Source organism: Danio rerio, chromosome 21 (assembly GCF_049306965.1).
Source record: "Danio rerio strain Tuebingen ecotype United States chromosome 21, GRCz12tu, whole genome shotgun sequence".
NCBI classification, from domain to species: domain Eukaryota; kingdom Metazoa; phylum Chordata; class Actinopteri; order Cypriniformes; family Danionidae; genus Danio; species Danio rerio.
The window spans coordinates 35,214,119-35,228,676 of record NC_133196.1 but is presented as its reverse complement, the minus strand read 5'-3'; the positions used below and the strand labels follow the sequence as shown (position 1 = coordinate 35,228,676).

Sequence of the window (14,558 nt, the reverse complement as noted above, 5' to 3'; positions counted from 1 at the left end):
TTGAATGTACCCATTCAAGTATTAGTACTCTTATAAAATAGTGCTAAATAGCAGTAAAAGTGGTTCATTGGCTCGTGGTTATAAAGGAACCACTTTAAGTGCTATATAGCATCTGTCTTTAATGGTGCTATGCAGCAAAAGAGGTTTTAGATACTCCACTCTCTTATGTTTTGCTACAGCATGAATGGGAATTTAAGCTGTTTTGAATCACTTTTATGTGTTCGTAAGGTCAAAAAGTTTTAAGTGAGGCCCTGGAAAATTTACTTATAGAGGGCAAAAAAGGTTAAGAGCCATATTTATCTTCAACACATAAACTGTGTGTTAATGTCATTTTTAATTCCTTTCCCCAGCTAAAGATTTAGAGAACTTTCAAAGAATATTTTTAGGGGTTACGAGGTTTATAAAATAGCAGTGTTTCTCAACCACATTCCTAGAGGACCACCAGCTCTGCAAATCTTCCATGTATTCTTAACCAAACACACCTGATTCAAATCATCAGCTCATTAGCAAAGACTGAAATACCTTAAATGGGTGTGACATCCAAAACATGCAGTGCGGGTCGTCCTCCAAGTATATGGTTTTGAACCACTGCTATATAGCATCATAAAGGGTTAGTTCACCTCAAAATGAAAATATTGTTATGAAGTACTCACCCTCATGTTGTTGAGATCCCCTGAGACCTTCGTTTTTCTACAGAACACAAATTGAGATATTTTAGATGAAGTCCAAGAGTTTCCTCGTCCTCCATAGACAGCAAGGGATGTGAGACGTTCAAAGTCCAAAAATATATAAAAAACATCATCAAAACATTCCATATGTCTTCAAGGGTTCAACTATTATCATAAAAATCTCCAAGAACACCTTTGTGCAGCCAAAAACTGTAAAATTGCTGTCTTTGGAGGATGAGAAAGCTCTCATATTTCATTTAAACAAATCTTCATTAAGATTCCAAAGATTAATGGAGGTCTTGGAGGACTAGAATGATACAAAGGTTTGTAATTAATAACAGAATTTTCATATTTGGTTAAACTAACCCTTTAAACCCTTCAAAGAACCCCTGAATAACCTATTTTGTGTATATGTGTGTGTGTGTGTGTCTGTGTATGTTGTAGTCCAGCCAACGGAGGGCGCACTTGTTATGGAAACAACTATGAGTTCCAGTTATGTAACACGGAGGAGTGCGCAGAAGCCCTGGTGGACTTCAGAGAGGAGCAGTGCAAGATGTGGGACCCGCACTTTGAGCATGAAGGAAACAAACACCACTGGCTGCCCTACGAGCACTCTGAACGTGAGTGATGATCAGAAAAATGGTTTAGTTTTATTATTTTCAAATCAATTTTCTAATTTTTTCCAGTCTAGTTTTATGCTGTCGCTGTCATCACGTTTCATTTTAACACATCCTGATGTTCGCCATATGTGTTGGAACATCCTCTTTAAATGTTATCCTTCCATAAGAGTGATGAAATATTTTCCTGACCTCTGTATTTTATGTTGAAGTAAACAGTTTTTTACATTCTAGACAAAACAAGAGTGGTGTAGAAATTATTTTTACTTTACAGGCTTTACAGGGTTGACTAAGGGTGTATTCACACCTGCCACTAGAGTTTGTTTTCCCTCTTGGTGCGGTTTGTTTGGGCAGGTGTGAATGTAGCAATCGCACTTGAGTGCAAAGCAAAAGCAGACCAAAAAAGCGTACAGCTTTTAATTTCAGCTTGGCGCAAGAGTCGTGTTGACATTTTGCGCCACACTGTTTAAATAGCAAATGCATTTGCGCTCATATGTGTGCCCATAGGTGTTCTGGTCTAAAAAAGGGAGACGTGTTGAGGCACATTGCTGTCGCTATTTTATGAAACTATAATAGATTGTTCATTAGACCAGAACAAAGCTGGTCTAAAGTCCAGCACAGAGCGCATTAGTTGTGCGCCTTGCTTACACATTGCTTAATACAGACAGGATGTACAGCAATACTCTAATATCTTTACATATGAAAAAGAATTAAAATATTAAGAATATATAAAGGATATAATAAGGATATTTTATATATATATATATATATATATATATATATATATATATATATATATATATATATATATATATATATATATATATATATATATATATATATATATATATATATATAATGGATTACAATATTACAAAACATTTTTTTCTTGCCTACATAAATATAAATACCATTCTTTCATGCCTTCTTTATCTCGGGGGTCTTTTTCAGTTTATTCATAAAAATTTGCTTTTGTACAATGTTATTACCATTAGTTGTATTATTTATTATATGCATATTTATAATTGTATATATCAGGTATAAGACCATATGGGGCACAGCATGTGTATTAGGATATAACTCAGTTTTTTGAACTCACTTCGTTATTATTGTTCATTTATTCGTTTACTGGAAATTAGAACTGAATTTAGAAATAGTTTTAAAAGAAATCTTTGCGCTTATCAAAAGAAATTAATTTTTTATAGGCTAATTGATGTCTGTGAGTCCAAGAAGTTTGTCTATACGAGAGTGAAAGTAAAAGTAAATAATGAGGAGGCTCATCTCTCATTCTCACGCTGCAGATGCTCTGTTTAACTGTTTTCTCTAGTGAATCGCTCAGTTTTTCCACTTAAAAAGTCTGTCGTGTAAATAGCAAATGCGCCATGGCTCGACACAACTGGTCCTTAAAGGGAATGGGAGATGAGACTATGATTGGTTAATTTTCAAAACACACCTATTACTCATTAAGAAAATAAGCTCAACCCTTTTAGACCATTCGCCACGGCGCAAAGCGGATTTTCCCGTCCTTAAAAGAGCAAATACAGATTCCAACACGCCCTTATTGCTTTTGCGCCCTGCGCTTTGCACTTTGTGCATGGATCGTCAAAATAGAGCCCAAAGACGACAGAAAAATGATACAATGTATCATTTGTTACCCTTAGTCCGGGCAAAAATTTACCTAACCACAGATGTGAAAGCACCCTAAGAAATAGACTATTTTTGAGACTTGATTATCATTATTTTTTTATTTATTGTTTTCCTCTTACTCTTTGCACTTAAAGTATCATTTTTTATGTATTTATTTGCTAACTTTAAAAGTAGAAATTCATAAACAGTAATAGGGTTGTAACTGAACTGAAGAGCTGCTTGGAAATATTCACTAAAGCTTTGGCTCAGTCATGGAGAAGCTTAAGCCAAGCGTTGCACAGCAGCGGTTGAAAGAAAGGCACATGGAAATGTGATTAAGCAGCAATGGCATCTCCTGTTGTCCACTGAGTCTGAAATACTGCTACAGTAGAGTGAACGCAGGTAGACGCATAATCGCCACTCCTGTCTCTCTCTTACTTGCTGTGACAATTAAACACTCTTGTTTTCACCACACTCTGCAAATAATGTTGACAGTGGTCCCTTTTATTAATTATGATTATTTATGTAACAGACATTTTAAAGGGGAACTGGTAACACTTTACAATAAGGTTCATTAGTTAATGCATTTACTAACATGAACTAATCATGAACAACACATTTACAGCATTTATTAATCATAATTGAACATTTAGTAATGCATTATTTACATTCAAGTCCATGCTTGTTAACATTAGTTAATGCACCATGAGTTAACATGAACTAACAATGAACTACTGTATTTTCATTAACTAACGTTAACTAACATGAACAAATACAGTAGTAGATGTATTGTTCATTGTTTGTTCATGTTAGTAAATGCATTAATTAACATTAACTAATGAACCTTATTGTAAAGTGTGACCAGGGAACTATTATGCAAAAATCATGTTTATAAGGGGTTTAAACAAAGTTGTGTGGCAACAGTGTGTGAATATAGACAGCCTCCAATGGTAGAAACACTTTGATTGACATTTTCATTTTGTACATGTCATCAGAGGGGGAAAGCCCAACCCATTAGTGACTATTAAATCTGCCACTATGCTGACATATAGGTGTTTGTAGCTCCGCCCTCTTTTAAAAAAGAGTACAGTCTCATTTTAATTTAAAGTGACAAGTCACCAAAATGACACAATTTGGATCAAAGCCTAAAAGGGGTAGTTTCAAAGAGATATAAAACGAATATATGTGCTGTATTTTAGGCTTAAACTTTACATTCTAGGGACATCAGAGACTTATTTGACATCATTTCAAAATAGGCATAATAGGTCCCCTTCAAGGGCGGCTCTAAAATTATTTTCATTTTAGAAAGATTGAAATCAATGGCAATTACTAAATCTGTCATTTAGTAATAACGAGATTCATTCGTATTTTTAGTAGGGCTGCAAGATATTAGAAAATCTGACATTGCGATATTTTGATTTTCAGCGATATATAGTGGGATATACTTTGTTATAATTTGACTTTTTGGTCACACTTTATTTTAAGGTTTAGGTCTCGGTCTTAACAAACCATTTTGTCTTTTTGCTTTAATAAACTTCTAATTTGCTCCTTATTAATAGTTATTAAGGTAGTTTGGGTATTGGATTAGGGATGTGACATAGGATCATACAGAATGTGCTTTATAAGTACTAATAAGCAGCCAATATCTCAATAACATGCATGCTAATAAGCAACTAGTTATTAGAGAGAATTGGTCCCTAAAGTGTTACCGAATGTATTAATTTTAATTGACGGAGTTGACTCTGTAGGGGAGTGAATCATGCATAACTTAATAAAAAAACTACAAGTATAGATAAATGCAACAAAGCATAGATAAAAGTGAAATAAGCACTGCATGCATTATGGTGTTATATATGTAAATGTAAAATTTACCCTGCAGGGTAAACTTAACATTGCATATCTTTGTGATGTGACTACTGAGGATGCACACATTGCAAAATCGATGCTGATACGATATATTGTGCAGCCTTCATTTGTAGATAAATTGAGCTTGCAGAATCATTTTTAAAATAAGCTTATTTATTTATTTACTTTCTTTACTTACACGGCTTTCTGGAAAAAAATTATCCTGATTAGTCAAACATTTCAAGGCATGTTGTTCCCAGAATCATCCTGACCATTAATGAATACGTTAAATTACCATGTTTATAGGCTATCTATCTATCTATCTATCTATCTATCTATCTATCTATCTATCTATCTATCTATCTATCTATCTATCTATCTATCTATCTATCTATCTATCTATCTATCTATCTATCTATCTATCTATCTATCTATCTATCTATCTATCTATCTATCTATCTATCTATCTATCTATCTATCTATCTACCTACCTACCTACCTACCTACCTACCTACCTACCTACCTACCTACCTACCTACCTACCTACCTACCTACCTACCTACCTACCTACCTATCTATCTATCTATCTATCTATCTATCTATCTATCTATCTATCTATCTATCTATCTATCTATCTATCTATCTATCATCTATCTATCTGTCTATATGTCTATTCATCCATCCATCCATGATATTATTTGCATTGCCATTTTATTAAAAATGTAGTCAAACATTTCTACAGTATGTAATTAAATATTTATGCAATTAATATAATTTTAACATTTAGAAGATTGCAGCTCAAGTGAAACATCAAACATCTCACAGAAACATTTATAATATTATATTTGATGTTAAGTGAAAGTAGTGCATTAAAGCTATATAATTATTCTCATTAAATCACAGTAAAACTTAAAAAGTTCTTCACTCATTCTATTCTTTACTCACCCACTTGAGGGTGAGCACAAATGTCTTTTTGTGAAAAAAAAATTGTTTAAAAAATGAATGAAAAACATGGGGCGGCACGGTGGCTCAGTTGTTAGCATTGTCACCTCACAGCAAGAAGGTCGGGTTTGAGTTAAGGCTGGGCCAGTGGAAATTCTGTGTGGAGTTGTCTCCATATTCTGGTGGATTTCCTTTGTGTGCTCCGGTTTCCACCACAGTCCAAAGACATGTGCTATAGACTGATTTCACATGACCTCCATTAGAAAAGTGAAATCGAGACTGCGGTGAGAAGAAACCCGGAAGTATAGCCTGAGTCACACAGGACTGTTGTGTAACTGATCGTATATCTTATCAGCAAATAGAAAGCGACAAAAATGTATCATTTCACTGTCTTCCGAGTGAACCGAAGGTCCATTCTGAATAGAAAGTGAAAATAAAAAGGGATAACAGACCTCATTTTCAGCTAAGCTAAGAGATATACCACTAGTTAGCTAACGTTTTTTTTTCAAACACCTGTTTTAGCTGCTATTTATCAAACTTAAGTTAATGCACTGATTCTTTTACTATATTAGACCTGTCAAGATACTGAATTTCGTTACTGAAATTTATAAAAACCATAAATTTCCCGCTAACATTAAAGCACCGTTGAACGCTACACTGTTCGTGTATCTGTGTTTGCACTCAGTGAGGTGCGGTGAACTGACGACCTTCATAGCCAATCACAGTCATTTATGTTGAGCACCGTTGAATACTATGGCAAATCAGGGGTGTTTAAGAACACACTCAGTGGCGTTTAAATGTTAGCAGTAAACTTCAGTACCGGGACAACACTATTACAGACAATTGCATTGTTTTATCGCTTACCAGGTTACATAGGCTGAAACAAGCAGGGAAGTCCTCACTGTGCTTTCGTGTTTTAAAATCGTGGCCTCGTGAAATAAGCGTATAGGTGAATTGGATTAACTAAACTGGCAATGTGTGTGTGTCTGTGAATGAGAGTGTATGGGTGTTTCCCAGTACTGGGTTGCTGTGGAAGGGCATCCACTGCGTAAAACATATGCCAGAATAGTTGGCGGTTCATTCCGCTGTGAGGAACCTTGATAAAATAAGGGTTAAAGCTGAAGGAAAATGAATGAATGAATAAAATACAGCAATTGCAGTGTTTTTGTCGTTTGATCATCTAATGTGCAAACCGTTACCTTTATGAGTTTGTCTGTTTATTTTGTCCAGCTGATGAAAGATGTCAACTGTACTGCCAGTCAAAAGAGACCGGAGACGTGGTGTCCATGAAGAGGATGGTGCACGATGGCACTCGCTGTTCCTACAAAGACCCCTACAGCGTGTGTGTGCGTGGAGAGTGTGAGGTAAAGGTTATTCAAACACACCCATCCCTCCAGTTCATCCTCCAAAATGCCATAGAATGAATAATATCAGGCCTAATCAGACTTCTTTCCACTTCTCACTGCCAGGTACGGTGTTGATTTACTAAAATCGAAAGGCCTGTGTTTTGATTTGTTCTGTTATGGCTGGAAAACATGACTGCGAAATTTGATTGACGAACTACATGCCGTGTTTTGCTACTGGAATTAAAAGATAAAGTGCATTCCAGGATGTATTGCTTTTTAATCTGAGAGGGATATGAATGTCTGGAAAACCATGGGTCTGAAAGTGAATTGGCACTCAGCAAGGGAAAGATTGTTTCCATGCAGTTGTGTGCGTAAGAGTGTTTCCTAGGTGAACGTCTTACATTTATATTGATGTGTATTGTTTTTAATGCCAAATAGAGATACTGGTAGGGATTCGGATTGAGAAATGTTATACTAAAGGTGCTGTTTGTAAGGTTTTGACTCTTCTAAATAATAAAATATACCATGTTTGCAGATATTTAAGAAACATGCTAAGTAAACGTACTTGTTTATCTGAAAAACAATACTAAAGTGAGTTATTCTTATTTGAAAATGTGTGTTCCATGTCAGAATATTCGACTTTGTTTTGGTGTGTGTAACTCTGACCACTGCCAGCTTACCCAGTCTTGAAGTATTGAAGACAGCCGAAAAATGCAAACACCTAAAAAAATATGCAGAGTTCTAAATATCCACATGATGATTTGAAAATATACATATTACAAGTATAACATACAATTATTAGCTTGTATGTAATTTGCTTGACAGTTTTTGACAACTAGTTTAATATTTTTGTATGTAATGGCTCAAGTAATGAAATGAGGACTATTATATAAAATGTGGAATGACTATTCAGCTTTCACAACTTTAGTTCATTTTGACTGACATAAGCAAATGATAATGTTATAAAACAGCAGAGAGTTGTAAGAAAGCATGTCCAAAAGCATTTGCAATTTTTTGGAAGGAATGAGAAACTGCTACTATGATGTGCACAAATGACTAATTGTTTTGAGAAATACATTAACTGTTGTGCAAATGTAAATACTGTTGTGAGAAATGCACCAAAGCCACTGAGAAAAACGAAATTGCACAAATAAAATCGTATATATTCATATGAATAAGCCACTAAATCAAAAAGTTAAGAATTACCTTGAGAACTTGTTGAAGAAACATGTTAATGACCTGTAATATTTTATTAATAGAATTTGTAATTTTATGAATATTTTACAAAAAACAGTGCATGTTAGCAATTGTTAGCAACAATATGTAAACGCTTTTATAAATGTTTTGTAAGGCGGCACAGTGGTTCAGTGGTAAGCACTGTAATGTTACAACAATAAGGTCACTGATTCGAGTCCCGGCTACACCAGTTGGCATTTCTGTGTGGAGTTTGCACATTCTCCCTGTCTTCGTGTGGGTTTTTTTTTTCCAGGTGCTCAGATTTTCCCCACAGTCTAAAAACATGTGTTATAGGTGAATTGGATGAACTACATTGGTTGTAGTGTATAAGTGTGCGAGAGTGTGTTTCCCAGTAATGAGTTGCTGCTGGACGGGCATCTGCTGCATAAAACATATTCCAGAGTAGTTGGCGGTTCATTCCGCTGTGGCAACTTCTGATAAATAAGAGACTAAGCCAAAATAAATGAACACATTTTGTAATTGTTATATTTATTAGATTGTTAAGATTCCAGTACTATTTTTAGACCTTTATCGTAACCCATGAATGGAGAAGTCACATGTGGTCTAAGAGAGCAATCTCTCCACTTGTGTTAATTAATTTGAAAGTCAGAAAGATGTAATCCTAAAACATCAATGATCAAGCCATGGTTTTTTTTTAAATTTCTCTGCTCTTGGTCTTGATGTGCCCAACTTTGCACTCACATCTGCACTTTTATAGGATTCTCGATGTCATGCTCATTTGACCTGTTTAGTAAATCTGTCTTTAAGTTCCAGCAAAGAAGGTTGTATAAAACAGCGCTTCTGTGAATCTGCTCAGCTTATCTAAGATCAGCCCTTAGGCTGGATCTATGTCTCTGTATCTTCTTGGTTCTCTTAAATCCTGCTCTCTGCACAGAAAGTGGGCTGTGACAACGTTATCGCCTCGGAGCTGGAGGATGATAAGTGTGGTGTGTGTGGAGGAGACAACTCCACCTGCAAGATTGTCAAAGGAAACTTCACCCGCAGTACCAGGAAACCAGGTGAGATTTTGCCAACTTTGCAAACTCAATGAGCATGTCTGCATACATGACCTGTGGAGTTTACTCACAAACAGGACCATCACTAAAGGGCAGAAAGAAGTGATGATTCTATGGCCCTTGGCAATTTTAATTAGATTAGATATTTTTTAGATTAGATTCAACTTTATTGTCATTACACATGTACAAGTACAATGCAACGAAATGCAATTGAGTTTCAACCTCAAATAACCAGGGCCTGTACCGTGTGCCTGAATACCCAGACTACCCCCTGCTTAGAAATTTCTAAAAACTCTGAAATCAAAAATTATTTTCTAGACAAGTAAAAAATATTGAACAAAAAATGCCAAAATTACAATATACACTCACCGGTCACTTTATTGGGTACACCTGCCCAACTGCTTGTTAATGCACATTTCTAATGAGCCAATCACATGTACACATGATTAAGACAATCTTCTGCAGTTCAAACCAGGATCAGAATGGGGAAGAAAGGTGGTCTTAGTGACTTTGGGTGTGGCATGGTGGTTGGTGCCAGACAGGCTGGTCTGAGTATTTCAGAAACTGCTGATCTACTGGGATTTTCACAGACCACCCTCTCTAAGGTTTGCAGAGGCGGATGGGCTACAGCAGCAGAAGATCACACAGGGTGCCATTCCTGTCATCTAAAAGCAGGCAACTGAGGCTACAATTCACACAAGCTTTCCAAAATCCGACAATAGAAGATTGGAAAAACGTTTCTTGGTCTGATGAGTCTCGATTTCTGCTGTGACATTCGCATGGTAGCGTCAGACTTTGTTGTCAATAACATAAAAGCAAGGATCCATCCTTCCTTGTATCAACACTTCAGGCTGGCGGTAGTGGTGTAATGGTGTGGGCGATATTTTCTTGGCACACTTTGGGCCCATGATCACTAATTGACCATTGTGTCAATGCCACAGCCTACCTGACCATGTCCATCCCTTTATGAGCACAGTGTACCCATCTTCTGATGGCTACTTCCAGCAGGATAACGCGACATGTCATAAAGCATGAATCATCTCAGACTGGTTTCTTAAACATGTCAAAGAGTTCACTGTACTTAAATGGCCTCCACATTCACCAGATCTTGATCCAATAAAGCACCTTTGGGATGTGGTGGAACAAATCAAATTGTGCTGACAAATCTGCAGCATCTGTGTGATGCTATCATGTCAATATGGACCAAAATCTTTAGGGATTTTTTCAGTACCTTGTTGAAACTATGCCACAAACGATTAAGGCAGTTCTGAAGGCAAAATGGGTTAACCTGGTACCAGTAAGGTGTACCTAATAAAGTGACCAGTGAGTGTATTCAAATGACGTGAAACTTTATAATTGTAAGCCCTCTGGTCCTAATTCTTGAACTCCAGCATGGGACGCAGGTGCATTCACAAGGATGCTGAAAACCATCTTAGTCATGGCACTAGTATAACCCCACTGATTCAACTTGGGCCGTGATGAATGGGTTAGGAACCAGAAAATTTCTTAAAGGGACAGTTTGCCTAAAAATAAACTTTTTAAAACTGAAAATCATTTACTCACCCTTTACTTGTTCCTAATTTGACCTTTCTTCTGTTGAAAACAAAATAAAATAATTTGAGGAATGCAGAAAACCTGTAACCCCTGCCTTATGGTGACCTACTGTGGAATTCTATGATTACAGGTTTTCAGCTTTCTTCAATGTATATCATTAAGTGTTTGACAAAAGAAAAAAAAAACTTTTGAAGATTTCTAAACCACTTTTGAGTGAGTAAAAAGTGAGTGCATTTCATTTTTTGGTTGAACCATTCCCTCTTTCTAGCTGGGCTCAAATACAGTCATCCTCTCAATCCAAACTGGGTAATGGCACCAACACAAGGTTCTACTTGCAATTACATTTAAATGCACCTTAATAGTCTGACCATAAGTGGATGTTGGCATGATTGTTATTAAAATTTACCACATATAAATACAGCCTTTAGTCTAAGTCTCTGATGTACCTGCTGACATCAGGGGTGAAAGGATTACCTGCACAGCTCTTACTAGCAGGTCTCTAATACACCCCTCAATCTCAGGTGCTGTTTTTGTTTGAAAATGCATATTTGTTAAGGTGCATGGTGTTCTCTCTACTCCAGCATCTTCAACCTATGAAAACTGTTATGACTACTCAAATGAGCTCATTTTAAGATTGGAAATGCTGGTGTTCCAGTTCAGTGTAGACAGACCGAAATAGACATGTTTCGCTAGATTGGTCTTCTGGACTATTGGGTATTGTTCCCTGATTCATCAACCTCCGACCATTACTACTACCATGACCATAACACAAACAGTACACTCCTAATACAAAATATGACCATTGAGTGTGAATGGTCAGGTTTCCTCGTTTTAGGCTGTATAGTGTGAATAGAGATCATTTTTGAACCACAGTAAAAACAGCAGTCTGGATGAGGAGCATCTTTATTCTAAAATGTTGTTTTAAAAAAAGTAAATGCACTAGTGCAGTGGTTCACAGACTTTTTTCAATTACTACCTCAGAAAAAAAAATTGTCTCTCCAAGTACCGCCATAATGAGCAGTATTGAAAAACAGTAGCTTAGTAGGCCTAATTAAGCATCTACAGCACAGTTAAAAAAAGGCAGATTAATTTCTATTAAGCATATGTATAATTGTCAGCCACTTCAAACATTATAGTTTGAACATTAACATCAACGTTTAAATTAAAATGTGCGTTGAAAAGTTAATTAAAAAATGGTGCTGTTCTTAAAAAGCAAAAAGAAAACTGCTGTACTTTAATGTAAAGTATTAACATACAGTAGCAGCCTATTCATCAAAACCTGGACATTCATTAATTCATTTTCTTTTCGGCTTAGTCCCTTTATTAATCTGGGGTTGCCACAGCGTAATAAACCACCAACTTATCCAGCAAATGTTTTTACACAGTGGATGCCCTTCCAGCCGCAACCCATCACTGGGAAACACTCACACACTCTCCTTCACACACATACTCTACGGACAATTTTAGCATGCCCAATTCACCTGTCCCACATGTCTTTGGACTTTTGGGAGAAACCAATGCATGTGGAGGAAACCCATGCGAACACGGAGAACATGCAAACTCCACACAGAAATGCCAACTGACCCAGCCGAGGCTCGAACCAGCCACCTTCTTGCTGTGAGGCGACAGCACTACCTACTGCACCACCGCGTTGCCCATGTCATATTCATATTTATAAAAGTTTTGATACATTTTGAAATATATGTTGTATGTACATATAACATATTTGTAAAACTTTTTGAAATCTAAACATTAACTTGTATGTAGATTGCTAGGGAACCCGTTTTTCTCAGACAATGTCAAGCTGACCAAGCATTGCTGCAGTCTGATACAAGTTTTGTTAAGGAAGAAAATTTAAAAGCACTGCAGTATTTGAGTGTTCTGTGTTTGTCTGAACTAATTACTCTAACAAAATTATATTCCATAAAAAATATGAAGCTGATTGGTCGGTTCTTGTAATGTGACTCGCGGTGCAGCATTCTGAAAAGTAAAAATGTTTTCAACTGGGTACGTCTGGAATACGTGAGCATGTCGCGCTGCTTACGCCTTCATCATAAATAATGAACTTGCATGTGGAAAAGACACAATATGTGAACAGCAGCCATCATTTGCTATCTACAGAAGTCGTTCTTCTTGGACAGACATCCTGGAATCACCTGATTTGTTGACAAATGGGTTGCGGATCCATTCGTTGGCAGTTCTTACTCATTTTGCTAGCCTGTGGGTTAAATTTTGGCGCTCAGGTGGTTGAATTTTTTTTAAATAATATATTATTCAAAATAAAACATTGTTCAGACTCAGTTAATAAATAAAACAAAACAAAAAAATTATGTTTTTTTTTTTGTACAGCCCGGTACCGATTGATCCACAGTGGTTGGGAACCACTGCTCTAGTACATATCTGCTCTGCCTCTTTCTCTAGTTCTGTGTCAATTAGATTGATTTTTAGCAGTTGATGACACGATGCACTAAAGCAGAGGTCGGAAACCTTTTTTCAGCAAAGAGCCATTTCCACATTAAAGATTTAAACCAAACCGTTATGTCCATGCACAACTCAAAAATAAACAAATATAAGTCTATTAATAAAAATCTATATAATTAATAGAACAATTAATTAATAGAATTTTTAAAAAATAAAATTAATAGAATTTTTTCTTTTCACAATCATCACTTATGAATGTTGTGTGAATTTACATGCACAAGGTTAGCATAAAAATATAAGTTGTTTGCCCTCTATTGGTGTCACGATTCATGTTTATCCACAGTGCCGCACACGTGGATTAGTTGAAACATCCTTTTATTGTAAATAATTTCTTATTCATCTTGCTGTAAAAAAAATTAAATAAAAATTACAGTTAAAAGGAATTATATTTGTATTTTCACAACTTTCAGATTTCTATTGGCAGTTATAGTTTTTTAAACGGCAAAATATTATTAAAGAGAGCCAGCTGGAGAGCCACATATTTTTGGTCAAAGAGCCACATGTGGCACGTGAGCCATAGGTTTCCTACCACTGAACTAAAGTAAACGTTCTAAGCACAGCGCTTTGATCGTAGGCTTTAGAGAACAAACAATGCTGATGACATCGGTGTTATCGTACGCATTAAATAATTAAAATTGTATTAATTTTTTCTTTCATTACTCAGCTATTCCTCCGCGTACCACTAAAAGTAAGCCCACATACCACTAGTGTCACAAGTAGCAGTTTAAGACCCACTGTACTAGTGTAAATACAACCTCAGTCCTTCTTGAATCTCAGCACCAACTCATTCAGATCTAATAAAACATTATTTAGGTTGTTATTTCCAGCATTAGAGGCTAGTGCTCTAACAAAGCTGGGAAAGACTGCAGTTACTCACATAAGTCACTAGTGTACCTCCTCTCCTAAAGTCAGGAGAGTGAGATTTACCTGCTTTTCTTTTGATATATTGCTTTTGATACATAATAATAGTCAATATCTTAAAAGATTTACTCGAACATTCATTCATTTTTATTGTTGTGAATTTCATTCCTAGGCTTTCTGAAGATCTTGGAGATTCCCAGAGGAGCGCGCCACATACAGATCCACGAATTCAAAGGAACGCCACATATTTTAGGTAGAGCGCTTTGTCAGCAAACGCCTGTGTGATTAATTACTCTGACACTGACCCTCATAATTCATCCATCTGGCCGCCCACGGTTTGCTATTGATGGAGAGGTTTGGTCTCTT

The 14,558-nt window shown here is 36.2% G+C and overlaps 1 protein-coding gene across 1 annotated transcript in view; it reads left to right on the top strand.

Moving 5' to 3' along the window:
- The window catches only part of adamts2a (ADAM metallopeptidase with thrombospondin type 1 motif, 2a), a 169,128-nt gene that overhangs the window by 135,142 nt on the left and 19,428 nt on the right, over positions 1-14,558 (top strand). The window contains exons 12-15 of the mRNA XM_695292.8: positions 1,113-1,288; positions 6,929-7,062; positions 9,176-9,299; positions 14,365-14,445. Coding sequence (XP_700384.4) covers positions 1,113-1,288; positions 6,929-7,062; positions 9,176-9,299; positions 14,365-14,445 — 515 coding nt within the window. The remainder of the gene's footprint in view (positions 1-1,112; positions 1,289-6,928; positions 7,063-9,175; positions 9,300-14,364; positions 14,446-14,558) is intronic.